The following is a 17442-nucleotide window of genomic DNA, read 5'->3' on the forward strand; positions in this document are numbered from 1 at the left end:
GGATGCTCTGTGCTTCCTGGACTAGTATGTCTACTTCCTTCACCAAGTCAGGGCAAGAGCTAGGTGCAGCTTTCTCCCAAAGAGAAATGCTGGCAGAGGCCACTGTTCCTTTTCTGAGCTCTCCCCCAACAGAGCCACAGAGCTGGTAGGTGGGTGCGATAACTGAAAACATGAGTTTTTTGGGGGGTAAGATTTATATTTATTCTCTTCCTAGCTAGAATAAAGTTGAGTAGCTTATTTGTAATAACTGTGCCTATGTGATTCCACTACCCATTTATTGCTATCTATATACCTTTCAAAACTTGATACTACTGCATTCTAGTGCTTGTTATATGTAAAAAGTATTAATTTTTATCTTATCTTTGAAATATATTAATTAAAATTTATTTTCTTTTTGATATTTAATCTGTTGATTATTCTGACCTTGTTATAATAAATTCAATAAATAATATTCATAATGATTCTCTCAAACTTATAAAAACCACTTTTTTTCTCCTTGTATCAGTTATGTTCAAAAACCATTTTTTTCTCCTTGTATCAGCTATGCACAAATACAGATAGAAATTCTAAGTTTTCTTTAGTAAAGCATTTTATTTACAGATATTGAGAAATCTCAATCACAAAAGGGTTTATTTATTTATTTATTTATTTTTCAAAAAGCTTTATTGTTTCCATTTGGTCCAATGCACAGGAGAGGGCTCCAGGGTGGTTAAGGGGGTGTCTAGTCGTTTCAGGGAGAGACTCAGGCAAAAGGCAGACACCAGGGAAATGTAGAGGGGCCCCCTCAAAGGCCTCTGGGTTCCAAAGGAGGCTTCCTTCCTAGTCGTGCTTAAGGGTGAGCCTTTCGAAGAGATACTCGCCCATCCCAGCCTGGGGGCCGGCCAGCCAGGCAGATGTTAGTCAGGTGGTCACCCATCTTCTTGATGATCTTCACCTCCTCATCCAGGAAATGGTTCTCCAGGAAGGCACAGAGATGAGGGTCTATGCGGGCAGAACCCAGGGCATGAAGATCCAAAAGGGCCTGGTTCAGGTTCTTCTCCAAGGCCAAGGCGGCTTCCATGGCGTTCTGGGTTTTACCCCACTCATCTTGGGGAGGCTTCTACACAGGAGACAGAGAAGTCTCAGAACCGGCCGCCTAACTCGCAAAGGACCAAACACCACGTTCCCGGCAGTCGCAGGGGTAAAGGGCCTAGTCTGAGAGATGACGATCATCCCCAGTGCGCTACAAATACATGTCCCAGGTGACCGCTCTGTGGTCTCAGAACCCGCTGTGCCTCCACTTCCAGCCACAAGGAAAAACACAAAAGAGTTTAAAGAGCCAAAATTTATCTGCAGGAAGTTGTACTACAGATGTGTAAAGAAAGGGAAATGCATGGTAGTTTTTTCTTCTGAGTCATTTTAACGAAGTATGTGTACTACTTAATAGCACTCAAATTAGTAATTTCACATTATTTTAATAAATAATTCACTCTGGCTGTTCTGTAGAAGACCAAATGAACATATAAAAAAATAAATTAAACAGCTTCTGCAGTGTCAAAATAAAGAGAAGTGAACACATGATAGGAATTAGGAGGTAAGATCAACAGGAGTTGATCACGGGTGAGCACACGAGAATAAGTTAGGATCTTGAGTACAGACTTGGTGCTCAGGGTCAGGCTGCAGTTCTAGCCAGTTTTGGGGAATTAGGCAGAGTGTTGAGAGTGGGAAGCAAAAACTGTAGGTTTGGGACCAGGTGGGAGCCAGTGCTCACAAGTGTGAAGTGAACTGTCAATACTCACTTGAGAATGTGATGATGATCCTTGGTGCTGCTTTGGAATTCACATTTGAATCTTTACAATCTTCAGAGATTTATCCTCAAAGGCAAACAATAAAAATATGGCCAGTATATAACAACAATGACTTTGAATTTACAGTTGAAAAACGAATTCCTATATCAAGAGGTAAGAATTTGGCTTTTGTGAATAATCTGATAGGATGATTTCCATTTACCATTTGAAAATACTTTATTCTCTAAAATTGTACTCACAAGCCATGGTGGAGAAACAGGGCCGATGCAATCCAACAGTCAGCTAGCAAGTAACCTTAGCTGAATTAATCTAACTTTCCACACTCTCCTTAGTGTGTATAAACAGGCATAATTCAAGGGAGCAGGATTCCTCATTAATCCAACCATGAGACCAGAAAATCACATGGCCTTTCACACTAAACTTGGCACTCAATCATAATGCCAATAAATTTATTAGCTTTGAGATGCTTTGGAGACTTACTGTTTGTAAATGTTCTGTGAGAAATCTTCCTTTATTCATTGCTTTGAATGTTTTAGCTTACAGGCAACCAGATGCTTTTGACCAAGTCAAGAATATTCAGCCAGAAAATTTGGAGGTGAGGTTCAACCTGCCATGAGCTGGGTGAACCTGGATAAACTTCTAAACATTTTATTGTTTTGAAACTAAAATTACTTCATGCGATAATACTCTTAATTATAAAGCATTGTTATATTAGAAAATGATTCAATTTATTTGAATAAATGTATTTTAATTATGTCTTGAATATTAAATAACATTTTGTGTAGTAATTTAGATTGATATTTCAAACTCGATAAAACAATATTTTAATTGTAAATGTTAAATATACACAATTATAAAGGTGATTTTATTCATAAACTTAATTTGAAATTCTTTTCTATTTCTTCTTTGTCCTATAAAAATTTTGTAATTCTCCTTTAAAAATGGTCTTGTTTTACTAAGAGAAATTGTAAACTTTGTGATTAACTAGGCACCTCTTTTATACATTGTCTGTCAAACAGTAGAAAAGATAATTTGTTGTCCATCTATTTCCAAGAGACTCTACTTCATCATGACTATTATAAATTTCATTTATGGCGTAGTTACTAAAGAAGCATACTGGATTTGAACTGATATTAACAACTAGATTCCACCACTTAGTAGTGTCTCTGGTCCACTCAGCCCTCCCTCTGCGGGAGCCCACGGTAAAGTGGCTGCAGGTGAAATTTTTGCATTGGCCCTTTAAGAGGCTCTCTGTGTCTCAAGTCATCTCTACATGGCAGACAGAAACCCGCTGCTTTTCACAGCCGAATGTTATTTAAGTTCCTTTCCCAGTTCTTGTGCTCTAGTTGGATTTTGAGCTTTCTGTGGGCCAGTGTTGCTAGGTGATGAAAAGGAGTATTTACTGCAGTTTTTCTACCTCTGTATCAACAATACCTGATAGGTGTGTAGGGGTCATATTCATATGCCTTGTCTCTTCAGTTCCTAGGTCTTCAAATCAAGAGGGACTGTAACTGAGGAGCTGTGCCTAAGGAACCTCACCCAGGCCTTATATAGATCTCATGATGATAGACTCAATGCTGATACTGTAATGCCATAATGTTTTGGGGAAACGAAGGAGGGTATAAATGTATTTTGGTAGGCAAGAAATACATAAATAATTGTGGTAAGAGGAATTATCGTAGACAGGAGATAATTCCAAAGTCTGCTATTCTCACTGAGAGATGCAATCTAATTTCCCTCCCCTGAAATCTGGACAGGCTTCAGTGATTTTTTTTTTTTTTTTTTTGTGACAATGAGTCTCCTGAGGCACACATTTATCAATTAAGTTTACCAACTTACATGGGCACAGTTCATGGTGCCTCAAAACAATTACAACAGTAACATCAAAGCACTGATCACCACATAATATATAATACATATAATAATGAAAGAATTTGAAATGTAAGAATTACCAAAATGTCACAGAGACATGAGGGAGCAAGTGCCATGGGAAAAATGGTGCCAACAGACTTGCTCAACACACGGTTGCTATTGATATTCAATTTGTAAAATTTGCAATCTGCAAAGCACAATAAAATAATGTTATGCCTGTATATAAATAATTGCCATCAGAGGGATTATGGTACATTTGAAATGGTTGCAAAGTCTTTGCTACTTCTCGCTCTCACACGAAGGTGTGAACTAACCCCCCCCCTTGCCTTGAATCTGATTGGGCTTTAGTGATTATTTTACCAATAGGAGATAGTGGAAATGAAGTCCTGGGTCTCCTGAGGCTAGGTCACAGGAAACACTGTAGCTTCCTTTTTAGGCTCTTGGGACACCTGCTATTGGAGTGTGAGCCACCTTGTGAGAAATTCAACTCCTCTGCTGGTAAGACTATATAGAAAGACTCTCAGACTTCATGGAGAAGGAGATGCTTTCAAGCCATCTCTGCCAAGGTGGCAGGCTTCTGAGTGAAGCCATCTTGGATTCTCCGCATATGCCCAGATATCACCAGAATATCACCAAGTGACTTGTATTCATGCTATGTAGAACAGAGAAAATGCTGAACCAAGGCCAACCTGAATTTCTTTTTTTTTAAATGGTAATTATATTTATTTTATTTATTTTTTATTAAATATTTTATTGTTATTTTATTATAGTTGTCCCAATTTTTCCCCCTTTGCCCTCCTCTGCTCATCCCACCCCCTATACTGCTCCCACAGTCAATTCCCACCCTGTTGTCCATGTCCGTGGGCCATCCATAGACGTTATTTTCTAGTGCCTTCTCCTACTTACCACCTCCCCACTTCCCTCTGGTCGCTTTCAGTCTGTTCCATGTTTCCCTGCCTATTTTTGTTCATTAGTTTATTTTGTTCATTAGTTTCCTCTTAAAGGTAAGATGATATGATATTTGTCTTTCACCGACGGGCTTATTTCACTTAGCATAACATTCACCAGTTCCAGCCATGCTGCCAACCTGAATTTATGACTCACAGAATAATGGAATTCAAAAAAATATAATTTTGTTTTAAGCCATTAAGTTTTAAGTGACTTGTTCGACAGCAATAGATAACCTGAAATCACCTTTCCTTAGCTAATTAATGACATCCCACTCACATCCATCAAATAATCAAAGCCAAAAATGTCTGAGGTTTCCTCAAATTATTTTTTAACCTCCTATACAAATTCATCAGCCAAACCGTTTTGGTCTTTTACCTAAACTGGATCATGAATAGGCTAATTTCTCTCTACACTGCAACTGTCTAGCCCAATGTATCATCATCTCAGATCGTGACTATTAACCTCTCTGGTCTCCAGCTCCCACTCTTTCTTTTTATAATCAGTTCTTTCAACAAGAATAAGGGTGATCTTAAAAAAAAACTGCTCAATAGATTAAACCTATTTAAATCACCATTTAATGGCTTCCCATTCCTTTTAGAGTAAAATTCAAACACTTTTCCTTGGCCTATGAAGCTCCCCATGATCTCACTGTTTTTGAGTACCTCTGTCCTCCTGGTTTGCCAAGGCCTCCTTATTTCTTGAGTTATTAGGATCTTTGCACTTGCTGATTTCCCCTCACTCTCCATATCACCTCCATATCTACTGAACTATCACCTCCTCCAAGTGGCCTTCCTTGTCACTCTAGGGTAACCCCACCCACATCTCAGTTACCCTTTATAAAGTCACATCAACCCTATTGTCTCTTCCACACCCTTTATCATGTGGTGTATTTATAATGTTTATTTATTTCTCTAGAGTCTCTCCATTAAAATCTCAACTGCATGAGAACTCTATTCATCAATATATCTTCAGTATTTACTCAGTTGCTAGAATATAATCAAGATTCAATAAATATTTTTGAAATGAATGGCTATCATATATCTACCTGTAAAATGACTTCAAGGCCTGGATCAAATATTCCTCATAGACTTTGAGGTCACAATGGAAGACAATTATTAATATCTGAGGCTCTCTCTCTCATCTTCTTCCTAAATTATCTACACACACTAAGAAAATGTGTATGTATGCGCGCGCATGAGTGTGTGTGTTGTCTATAAAAATTAGTTCTTGTTATTGGTCTTTGACTTGAATTATTTTCTAATTAGCAAATCCCTAATGATACTTGGGGTAAAATACAGAATATTCCGACAGCTCTAAGATATAAAACCATAGTGTCCAGAGGGATGCTAACTTTTATATTCTGAATTTCAGGGTTCATGTAGCTAAAGCTCTGAGACGTCATGTGAGTCAGGGTGCACCTGGAATTTTTACAGAACAATTGAAAATGTTGTTTATCAAAAATCCAACACTACAATAACACCTCAAAATAGGCTCAGAGCAAAAGATGATATTGTCTCTTAGCTCAATTATGCCAATTAATGAAAGGGTGAAGCCATATATTGCTGATACCACTACTGCTTTTAGTATCAAATGGAAATCTGTGAATATGAATAGTCTCACTCTGGCAGACATTTTCATATATGATGATGGACTAAATAATTATTGACTGAGTGAAAGTCTAGTAATGTGCCAGTATCTTTGCATTTTTATTATCATTTTGCTGTGAAGTGACCTGGGTGGACTGCTATACGATAGAAATATACCTTTGGCCTCTGCTCCCAGTTCCTCTTACAAAGATCCTAAAACTCTTGTAATTTCCTGAGTAAGAGGGGTGCCAGGAGTATCAAACTGATATCTGGATATTTAGAAAGTATTGGTTTTCCAGTTGGTTGGTATGGGGCAAAAACACCACATATTTGGTGTGAGTAGAGAAACAGTTTTCCTTTACCCATTATTTAATCATTTCATGCTTTTTAAATTTATCTGTTACCTTTCAGTCGTTAGTACATATTTTCCACCCCAAATTTGCAATATTATACTCTACCTTTTTATTTAACAGTTTATTTTAAATATTTCCATTTTATTACATCTTTTTTTATACCTCCCAATCCTCATTCTCTCATCCCATTAAACTGAGACATGGACTTTCATGATCTAAGTCTTGCTTTCAGATGCTCTAAATAGTTATCAACGGCTTTGAGCAGGGAATTCCTGAGCCCAGAAAATCTCCTCACCCTTTCTAGTCTCGTGGTGATGATGTAAATGAAGGTAGATCACTACCCAAGAAATACATTTAATGTAATCTATGACAACATTGCTAGTTTTTAATGGTTTCTAATTTCCCTGTAAATCCAGACTATGGAACTATGATCGCTGTTAACAATTTAATTTCAAGGCTTAGAATTTTAAAAAATACCCTTTTGAAATTCTTACCATTAAAGAAAACTGTATTATGTCAAATGGAACTATTTGTTTTTAACATGTGTTTAATTAAACATGGATAAACTTCCAGTCAAATCTTATGATTGTGGCGCCCAGATCTAATTTCCTAAAAGATGGGAATCAACCCAGTTTTCCCATCCTCATATTTGTTTTGGACTCTTCACAACCTAGACCTTCTGTGGCTACAGTTTGTTCAAGAGCCTGATACAAAGGCTTGATTTATGCTACTCAAATCCTCTAGAACAGTAACAGCCAAAGTCACTCAACTGATTGTGGCATCACAGTATGGATTAAATGCATGGAAACAGAGGATTTGATTCCTCTAGAATCAGAGGACTTGAGTCCACATTTCTCCCAACAAACTACTGGATGGTCCTAAGATTCAGTATTCTAATCCGTACATTGAGGAAATTTTACAATGTCAGGATCATGGGATTGCTGTGAAAATTAAATGGAGAAGTATAGAAGTTTTGGACCCAGACTTTCTGGATTCAAGCACTGGATGTACAACCTCCTAGGTGCATGGTTTTGGGCAATCTACTTAATGTCCCCTTGCCTAAATGACTTATTTGTAAAATAGAAATACTAATTCTACTTCATGCAGTTTTTCTGAGAAATAAACTAGTTAATATATGTAATGTACTTAGAATAGGGCTTGGCATATAGTAAGTGCAAATTATTGTTTGCTAAATGAATTAAATAAGAAAAAGTGCTTGGGCTGGAGGGAATGGGGGTACTGGTGGAGGGGAGCAAAGGGATAAAAACTGGGACAACTGTAACAACATAATCAATAAGGTATACTTAAAAAATAAAGAAAAAGTGCTTGGCACTTATAGGTGTTAATAATAGTGATGATTATAGTAATAATAATTGGTTTACAAGTATATAAAAATGAGAGTTAGGAGAAGTATAAACTTAATTTAAGCAATCAGTTATGCAGCATTTGGTAGGTCCTAAGTATGATACAGATAAGCACAAACTTTATACTTCATCAGATATGGTAAGAATGGATCCTAAGAAGATAATCTGACAATTGACTTTCTCAAGGCCTCCTTCACATCTCTGTTCCTCAGACTGTAGATGAGAGGATTCAACATGGGGATTACCACTGTGTAGAACACGGACACCACTTTGTTCTGGTCAGTTGAGTAGCTGGACTTGGGCATGACATAAATAAAGGTAATAGTTCCGTAGTAGAGAGTAACTGCGGTGAGGTGGGAGGTGCAGGTGGAGAAGGCCTTATGTCGTCCATCAGCAGAACGCATCTTCAGGATGGTGATGAGGATGTAAATGTAAGAGACAGATAACACAAACACTGTGACCACAATAATGGATCCAGAAGAGATGGAAGGGATAATTTCAATAATGGAGATATCTGAGCAGGAAATTTTTAACAAAGGGGAGAAATCACAGAAAAAGTGATCTACCTGATTCGGTCCACAGAAACACACATTTAATAAACAGCCAGTAAATGTCCAAGCATTCACACATCCACCCAAGTAGGACACCCCCACTAAAAGAATGCAGACTCTGGGGGACATGTGGGTGGAGTAGAGCAGTGGGGAGCAGATGGCCACATAGCGATCATAGGCCATGGCAGCCAGCAGGAAGCACTCAGCTGTCCCAAATGTGACCACAGTACAGAGTTGGGCTATACAACCAGCAACACGGATAGAGGTTCCTTTCCTGAGGAAGCCTGTGAGCATAATGGGTGTGACTGATGAGGAGTAACCAATGTCTACAAAGGCCAAATGGCAGAGGAAAAGGTACATTGGTGTATGAAGCTGACGGCTGTTTCTGATTAGCATGATTATGCTGATATTGCCTATTAATGTGACAACATAGATTCCTAGAAACACAATAAATAAAATGACACAAATTGTAGTATTCTCTGCTAAGCCCAAAATGATGAACTCAGTCACACTGGTGTGGTTTCCAACCTCCATGCCCTCTGTGAATTATTCCTGTTGAGAGAAATGTGAATATTTTTTATGCTTCCCCATGTTTTGCCTTTGTGTTGTGACTAAAGGCAAAGTTCCTGTTTTGAGGCAGTCCTGCGAAAGCAGAATTAATGGGGAATAAGAGAAGACAGAGAAATTATAGTACAATGCAATAATTTCAGCATATACTAAAGATTCAGTGAAAATTAGAAAATTATTTATCAGAATGAGAAAAAAATGTGAAAATAATTTTTAAATATTTCTGTAAAACATAAAATAATTTAATTGATACTGTAATTACCTGAAAATTTCACTTAAGCACATATTTTTTCCGATTACCTTCAGCTAAATAAAAATTCCTGCAGATACATTCTACAGATTTAGAAATCCTTTTTGCATACATTTTCTTTTATGTTTTTTACATATAATTAACAACTAAAGAAAGACTCTCTTACAAATCTTTAATAATGTCTCACAATCCATTTTGATTTATTGTACTTAGGTGGTATAAGTAGTATTTATGTATTTGTAATCATATAACATATTCCATTTTTGTAATTTATAATTTCAATCAATATTATCAATAAAATATATCTCAGTTTCCTAAGAATTTTCATATCTGAAATGCTGGATGGGAAATATGTCAAGCTCCTTAGCATGGTATTCATGAAGCTTCATAATCTATCTCCAGTTATTTTTCTAAGTGTATCTTCCTATATATGTTTCCTTGCAATTTCTGTGCTTTTAAGAGTCATGTTAACATGAAACTAACATTATTTGAGTTCTTAAAGTTCTAACTACTTACCCTAAGTGGTAAATATTGGTACTAAATATCATTAAAATGTCTTATTTTTGAATTAGAAAGCATTTAATATTTCCAGTAGTGGGACTTAGTTCTTTGAATGAATGAATGGTAAGATATAATGAACCAATAGTTGAGAATCCGCAGTTCATTAAAAAAATGCATTCTATCTCTTTTTTGATTTCATTAAGTACATTTAAATTTCTCTAGTGACAGGTAGCTTGCTGCCATTGCTGTAAGCTCTATCAGTAAAAATCTGTTTTTCCTCTTATCAATGATCTCCAGGAGCAAACCCTCTCCTTTCTGTAGAAAAACTCTGACATATTTGAATATAGCTAGCTCGCCTCTACTGCCTTTCCTTTCCTAAAATTAACCATATAGGTCTTTGACCATTCCACCCTGGCACACTTTTCAGACCTCTCACATGCTCCTTGTCAACCTCTGAATACACACTGGGATGAGCAACAGGGCCAAGCACTGAGCAGCATTTGTGGGGCTATTTTTGCATCACCGTGCACACTGTGTGAGCCTCGATCTGTGCTGACAGCAGAGTTTTGATGATGAACAGAGAAAAACAGATCCCAGGCCTCTCACTGGCCAGCTGTTAGAACTTGCACATGAAATCTCTGTGTCTCTCAGTTTTCTCATTTGTAAAATGGGAACAATTGTTTCTGTAATGCAGCTTTGTTGTGAGATTCAAAGAAATGATATTTATAAAGTACCCAAAGGTGTTTGATCACACATCAGTGCTAAGTAACTATTTTTTATTAGGTAAAAATGAAGTGTTGGTAGGTTTTCTGTTGTTTAATTTTTTTATGAGAAGTATATATAGATTTTCTTTCAACACATGGCAGGAGATTTTCACTACAAATCTAAAATAAGACTTGAAGTATAATATCTGATGCCTTCATACTTTTGGACTATGCCATTCAGATGCATAATGTGGTAACTGATCCTCACTGTTCTCTTCCTCTCCACTGGTCACCTAGGGTTCGTTCTTGAGCTCTTCACTCTGCCATCCATTCATGCTTGCCCCCCTCAGCAGGGACTCTGACTTTCAACTATCCTTTCACTCAGTGCATGGTGACTAGAAGGCATAGGACTATGAGCTTCACCCAACCTGATGTTTTCTTCATGACTTCCTTCCATAGACTCAGTTACACAAGCACAGCAGTGGCTCTGGCCGGGCAGCCTGGTTTAAGTGGCCAGAATAACCATTCTGCAGTGCATCCCTTGCTGAGGCCTCAGTTTCCACAGAGGTCAAGAACTAAGTTGATGAGAGAGTTTCTTTTAATTTCATCAAACAAGTAAAGTACTTAAAATCCATAAATATTGTACTGACCTTCAGTGCCTGAATTGTGGAGGTTGAACGCCAAAGAGAATTTCATAAAGCAGAAGTTTTCTACTTAGTTTTATAAGCAGTTGTGGACTGAATGCTTGATAGTATAAACCACTGAATGTTCCCTTTGATCAAGGAGCACAGTTACATAAATGCTCTAAGGATGAGGGTGGTCATCTGTGTGTGTGTGGTGGGAGGAAAAGGAAGACTGTAATAGAACATAACAAATCCCATGGGGCTGTTTTTGCTTGCCCCGTTGAGAAAAAGGTTCTCTGGTACAGAAAACCTTGTAAAGCCTGGTGACTCATTAAGGCCGGGCTGCCCTTCCCAAAGGGACAGCTATATGTCATGGTGTCCTTTGGAATTCCTTCTCCCTTATTTAATGAAAATGAAGGAGAAAGTTCTTGGTCTCCCAGAACATGGGAATCATTCAGAACAATAACTTACTACTCTATCAGGGTTAGATGGATGACACCAGTGTTCTTTCCAATAAAATACCCTTTACGTTAGTATGAAAAGGAGCATTAGAATTGAAGTAGAGGAAGAAGAAAATTATTACTTTGACTTAGTGACTACTTAACTGTAGAAAAAATTAAGACAATTCTCTTTGGAATTCATATATACAGGATGGTCCCCTATTTAAGTGTCCTAGAACTCTTTTCTTCTACCTCCCACACAATAGTTCAAGAAACTCTTCTGAGGCATCTAAGCACCCACATTCCACTGGGCCAGCAGGCAATAGCCAGTACATTAGATACACCACCTTCCTTTATATGTTTCTAAAGGTTACCATTGAGATTCATTATCTCTACAGCTATTTTCACACATTCTGAGAAGATGAGGCATCTCCAATTGATTTATTTTGCCATTTACAACCATCATTTTCCACCCTCAAGTTCTACTCCGGGCTGGATTCCCTTACTTCTTTTACCATTCATTTGTCCCATGGTCTCATTCCAGAACTGTTTGACTGCATGTGAAATAATATCCTTCAACCTAAAACCATCAAAATATTTTACTGCAACATATAAGCCCCCTCACTTTGTCAGCTCTATTAAAAAGTACTCACATTGTTTTCAAGAAGCAGAGTGGGTTGCAAATCCAGAATAAGAAGGAGCAGGTCCAAATCTTTAAAATGGTGATTGTCAGTAGATCTGCATCTTGCTCAATCCTTCTTCTGCGTTAAATTGAATTATTCATCTTTTTGGACAGTGACAGAGGTCAGTGCTCCATAAGCCCTGAGAAGTTGAGAGCAAACCCATCATTCATTTAATCACTAATTTAATCAATACAACATCCAAACTAAATTGAGGCCCTGCTATCCAAAACATAAAACAATCAACCAAATTTCAACCCAGATGCAATTTATCACACAGTGTCATCAGTACTACAATGAAGGCATATAGAAGCTGCTTCAGAAATACAGGAGAAAGAATGATTTACTTTGCATCTAAGGAGCTGATCACAGAAGGTGGCATCAATAGGTTAGGTGCTAACAAAGGTGTATTTTCAAGGATTCTGACGGAAGCTTTGCCTAGAGAATTGGGCAAAGAACTGCTGGAATAGAAATTTGGCTGGAGAGATGGAGACAACAGTAATCCCACCAGGGCTCTAATTCCATCTCTGTAGACAAAACGGACCCTTCAGCTGAGGACTTCAAGTAGTGGGGAGAAAGTCATGGAGTAACACGAGTAAGTAAGCAAAAACAAAGCACAATCCACTGTTACTCAAAATGTAGCCAATGGACTGGAGGCCATTAGCAAATTGTTATTATCACTGCATGACAAAGTAAGGGCCAGAGATTGAGGGTAACCATTTATACACTTTGACTGCATTTTGAGAGAGTAATAGAGTATTTTAAGTGTGTTAATTCTAATAATAAAAATGCATTTATATTTATATTTTTATTTCTATAATTTTATTTTCTAAAAATTATTTATCCATGGATGCTTAAAAAATAGTTTGAGAAACCTAGGTGTGACCTTTTTAACCAGGAGACCTGGGTTCAGTTTGAGGTGTATGAGCTCAGGAAAACTGTTTAACCTCTTTGAGACTCAATTCCATGACTTCTAAAATGGGTTTAATAGTTCCTATCTAATAGTCTGGTCCTAAGATTTAAATGGCATAACATATAGTTATGTGTAAAAGTGAGCTGAACTTACGGATGTGTCTCAAACATATGACAAATAGAAGAAATTGCCTAAATGTTTCGATTTGGACAGGTCACACTCATCAGAATTGGATGGAGCCCTATTACCTTTTGTAAATTATTTTATTTCTTCCTCAATCCCACACACTTCCTCCTCTGAGATCCATTACATTGAAACTACAACACCTTCCGTTTGCCACACTGATCTCCCTGCCATTCCTCCTCATTCCTTGAGGACTTTAGTACCTGCACTAAACTTTCCCTCTCCATCTCTTTCTTTGTCATCAGCAAGGGCAACTTCTAATTACTTGCACATTTCAACCAATAACCTAAAATTCCTCTGCATTCTTGACTCTAATAGCATTTATTCATCCATTCTCTATTTATGAAACCCTCTATCAAACTCATACCTTAAATATCACTAATTTTCAGTTCTGTGCCTTTTAAGAATAAATATGTAAAACTAAAAATATGGTGTTAAAGCCTAATTAGCCAAAGGCCACCACAAACAAACTTATAATGCAAATAAAGTTTATTGGCTCAATACAGTGATTAAGTGCTTGTCCTCCAGAGGACCACCACATGACTTTGTCTTTTGAAAAGTTTGGATTCTTACTGAAGGATTCTGAGGAGAGGAAAGGGGATGCGGAGATCATTTCTGACTGGCTGCTGCTTCTGAGGTGAGACTACAAGAAAGGAGTAACCTGGGGTTGCATACTGTTGTGAAATGAGGGCCATTTAGCAACTGTGTATCTCCAGCAGTAGGTGGGAACAGCACTCTAAAACTAGATGCATTATTGGAAAGAAAGCAGTAGTCATTTAAAAATTAGATCATTATGGTTTTTTACAGCTGCTTTATAAACTTGGAATAAACTAATCTTTTAACACCTTTAAAAAACTGGACTGCTTATTCTCTTACTGAGACATGAAGGCTGTTTATATGTCTTTGATACAAATTATTTAATAGATATATATGGTAAATATTTTATTACAATATGTAGATTGTCCTTTTATTTTTAACAATGTCTTTTTGAAGTTATTAATGCTTTAATTTTTATGAAGTCTGGTTTATTGTTTTTCAAGTTCATGTGCTTGGTGTTGTATATAAGATATCTTTGCCCCAGGTCAAATAAAATTTCCTCTATACCTTTTTTCTTGAAATTTTATAGTATCTACTTATATTTATTCCTAAAATCTTTTGTCCTATTTTTGTTTTATGTGTGAAGTCAGCATTGAGGTGGGGTTTCTTTTTTAACAGATATTCACTTGTTCTAGCAGTTTGTTAAAATGATTATCTTTTCTCCATTAAATTTCATTGTTTTCTGTTTTAAAAAATCAAGAGACGTCCAGTCAAGATGGCAGAGTAGGTAAATGCTGTGCTCACCTTCTCCAATGACCACATCAAAATTGTGACTGAATTATAGAACAGCCACCCTTAAGAACCACTTGAAGACTAGCTGAACAGAGTTCCTATAACTAAGAATATAAAGAAGCAGCCACATCCAGACTGGTAGGAGGGCAGGGATGCAAAATGGGCTGATCCCAAACCACGTGTGGCAGTTAAGAACTGGGATCTATCAGTTATGGAGGGATATCTCAGCTACGGGGGTCAGGTCTCCTCTGGGGAGTGAAGGGGTCCTAGCCCCATACAGAGCTTCCCAACCCACACCACCAGTGCTGGGAAGAAAAGTCCCTATCCCACACCACCCCCAGGCGTAACCTTCCGAGGATTGAGCACTCCTATTCTTACAGCACTAGCCCGGGGAGTGCACCAGCCCCATCCTTCGACTACTGGCAACACCACCCTGCCAAACTCGAGTCCTGCAGAGATCTGTTGGCCTCACCCAACAGGGACATTTGGTGTGCTCTTTTTCTGGAGAAGCTCTTGGCAGACAGTCATTGAACTGTGTAGCTTCAGAACAAGGACCAATTTTGACCCACTCTAAGCACAGCTGGTACTCCCCACCTGCACCTGGTGATTCTCTTGGCCTGTCCTTTTGACTCCTGGTGGCTCTGCCCTGCTGAGCTCGGCTGCAAAGGGGAATCAGTGTTGCTCAGAGCTGGAACATGTCTCCCTCGGAGGCTCTTGTCTAGGACTCAGACAAGCACTGGGTTGTGAGGCTACAGCAGAAAGGGGCCATTCTTACCTCCCTACAAGCTCAGCTTCTGCCACCCCCACCCAATGGGAGACTCTTCAGACCTGTCCTTTTGAGCCCCACCCTGCTGAGCTCAGCCCTGCAGGGGGATCAGCATGCTGCTCAGGGCTGGAAACTTCAGAGCATGTCTCCCTGAGAAGCTCTTGTCAGGACTCAAATGAGCACTGGGTTGTGCAGCCATGGCTCGGGAGGCCATCCTTAGCCCACCTGTGAGCCCAGCCAGCACCATTCCCACAACAGGAGGTCTTTTTGATTTGTCCTTCCACTTCCTAGGGCTCTGCCCTGCTGAGCTTGCTCCTGCAGAGGGGCTGGCTGGCTGTATCAAACCTGAACCTGCAAAGCACTCCCCTTGGGGGAGTTAGGGTTGGAGAATCTGGCAGACTGAGTGGTATGACTCGAGTAGGGACCATATCCTCCCCTCCCCCCACACTGAGTGTTTGATCATGTTGCCCCCAAGTAGGAGGCTTACTATTCCCATTCTCCCCACCTTGGTTGTGCTGCCTTACCAAATTCGCACCTTGTGTAAGGGTCTGAGGGTTGTGGCCCACTCTACAGACTTTCTTCAGAAGGCTCTGGAGGAAAAGGAGGCAACCTCAGGGGGTGGCGAAGTAGCTGACAGGTGTAGGCAGACTTCAGGGGGCCTTGGACCTTTTACTGATCTGCCCCTGGGCCATAAACGATAAAATGTAACCCTTACACACAGCTTGGCACCTCCCATGTACACCCAGGCCCAGTAGAGACAGCCACAAACAGTGAATAGCATGATAGCTCCAGACAGGTAGCCCAAGCCCAGATACACGCAGCCTATGACACTGACCTGCACCAGAGCCACCTGTTCAAATGGATTCAAAACCAACACAACTGTGGGCTTCAGACCACAACAGAGCCTGACACAACTAACAACACAAGTGGCACACCCAAAGGATTCCAGCAGGTACGAGACCCTGCTGGGAACTCCGCCTCTGGGGACAGCGCCTGCAGAGTGACTCTATACTGTGACTGAAGTCTATCCTTACAGTCAGCCAGTCTGAAGGTTAACCCCATCCATGAATGGGCAAACAGCATTCAAGACTCAACTATAACAGGAGGGTGCACACAATCCACAAAAAAGACATTACTGGAGCACTTAGCTCAGGCGAGCTGAAAGGACAAATAGAGAGCTTCCCAGACAAGAAAAAGATAAAGGAGTACATCATCACCAAACCACTATTATATGAAATATTAAGGGGGTCTTCTTTAAGAAGAAGAAAATAAAAAATATGAACGATAAAATGGCAATAAATACATACCTATCAATAATTGAATCTAAAAGACAAAATAAATGAACAAGAACAGAAACACAATCAGAGATACAAAGAATGTTTTGATGGTTGCCAGATGGGAAGGGGATCTGTGGGATGGACAAAAAAGGTGAAATGATTAATAAGTACTAATTGGTTGTTACGAATAATCATGGAGCTGCAGAGTAGAGCATAGGGAATATAGTAGCCAAAGAATATATATGTATGACCCATGGACATGGACAATGGTATGGGGATTGCCCAAGGGAATGGTGGAGTCTGGATGGAGAGGGACAAAGAGGGGAAAATTGGGACAACTGTAATAGCATGAACAATAAAATATAATTTAAATTAAAAAATAAATTTCCCCAATTATCTCTAAAAAAAAAGAGATATATGGTAGTTGAATGTATTAAAAAAACAGATTCATATATATGCTGTCTAAAAGAGACCCAAATCACTTCTTTTATGGTATCACCCAATACAGGAAACTAAAGAGCAACACAAACAAACGAACTAAATAGGCAAAGACTAGAATAGTAGTCAGTAGGGGAGAGGGGGGAGGGAGAGAAGGGGGATAAGTAAGGGAAGGGTCAGGTCAAGGAACGTGTATGAATGACTCATGGACATGGACAACGGGGAGGGATATGATTGTGGGAGAAGGGATGGGCTGGGAGGGGGGAGCAATGGGGGAAAATGGGACAACGGTAATTGAATAACAAAA

General features: G+C 38.9%; 1 protein-coding gene and 1 long non-coding RNA gene across 2 annotated transcripts; both read right to left on the reverse strand.

Moving 5' to 3' along the window:
* Positions 1-659: 659 nt before the first annotated feature.
* LOC150018223 (uncharacterized) lies at positions 660-12365 on the reverse strand. The gene is made up of 3 exons (XR_016509196.1): positions 12203-12365; positions 1779-1853; positions 660-1099 (listed from the first exon to the last, which is right to left on the reverse strand). It is a non-coding gene; the product is annotated as an uncharacterized LOC150018223 (long non-coding RNA).
* LOC150018224 (olfactory receptor 5P1-like) lies at positions 8066-8998 on the reverse strand. Its single transcript, XM_090267666.1, has one exon. It carries the CDS (start codon positions 8996-8998, stop codon positions 8066-8068), a length of 933 nt encoding a protein of 310 aa, XP_090123792.1.
* Positions 12366-17442: the final 5077 nt, after the last annotated feature.

This window comes from Furipterus horrens, unplaced genomic scaffold, assembly GCF_987537825.1.
Source record: "Furipterus horrens unplaced genomic scaffold, mFurHor1.1.pri manual_scaffold_2, whole genome shotgun sequence".
NCBI classification, from domain to species: Eukaryota; Metazoa; Chordata; class Mammalia; order Chiroptera; family Furipteridae; genus Furipterus; species Furipterus horrens.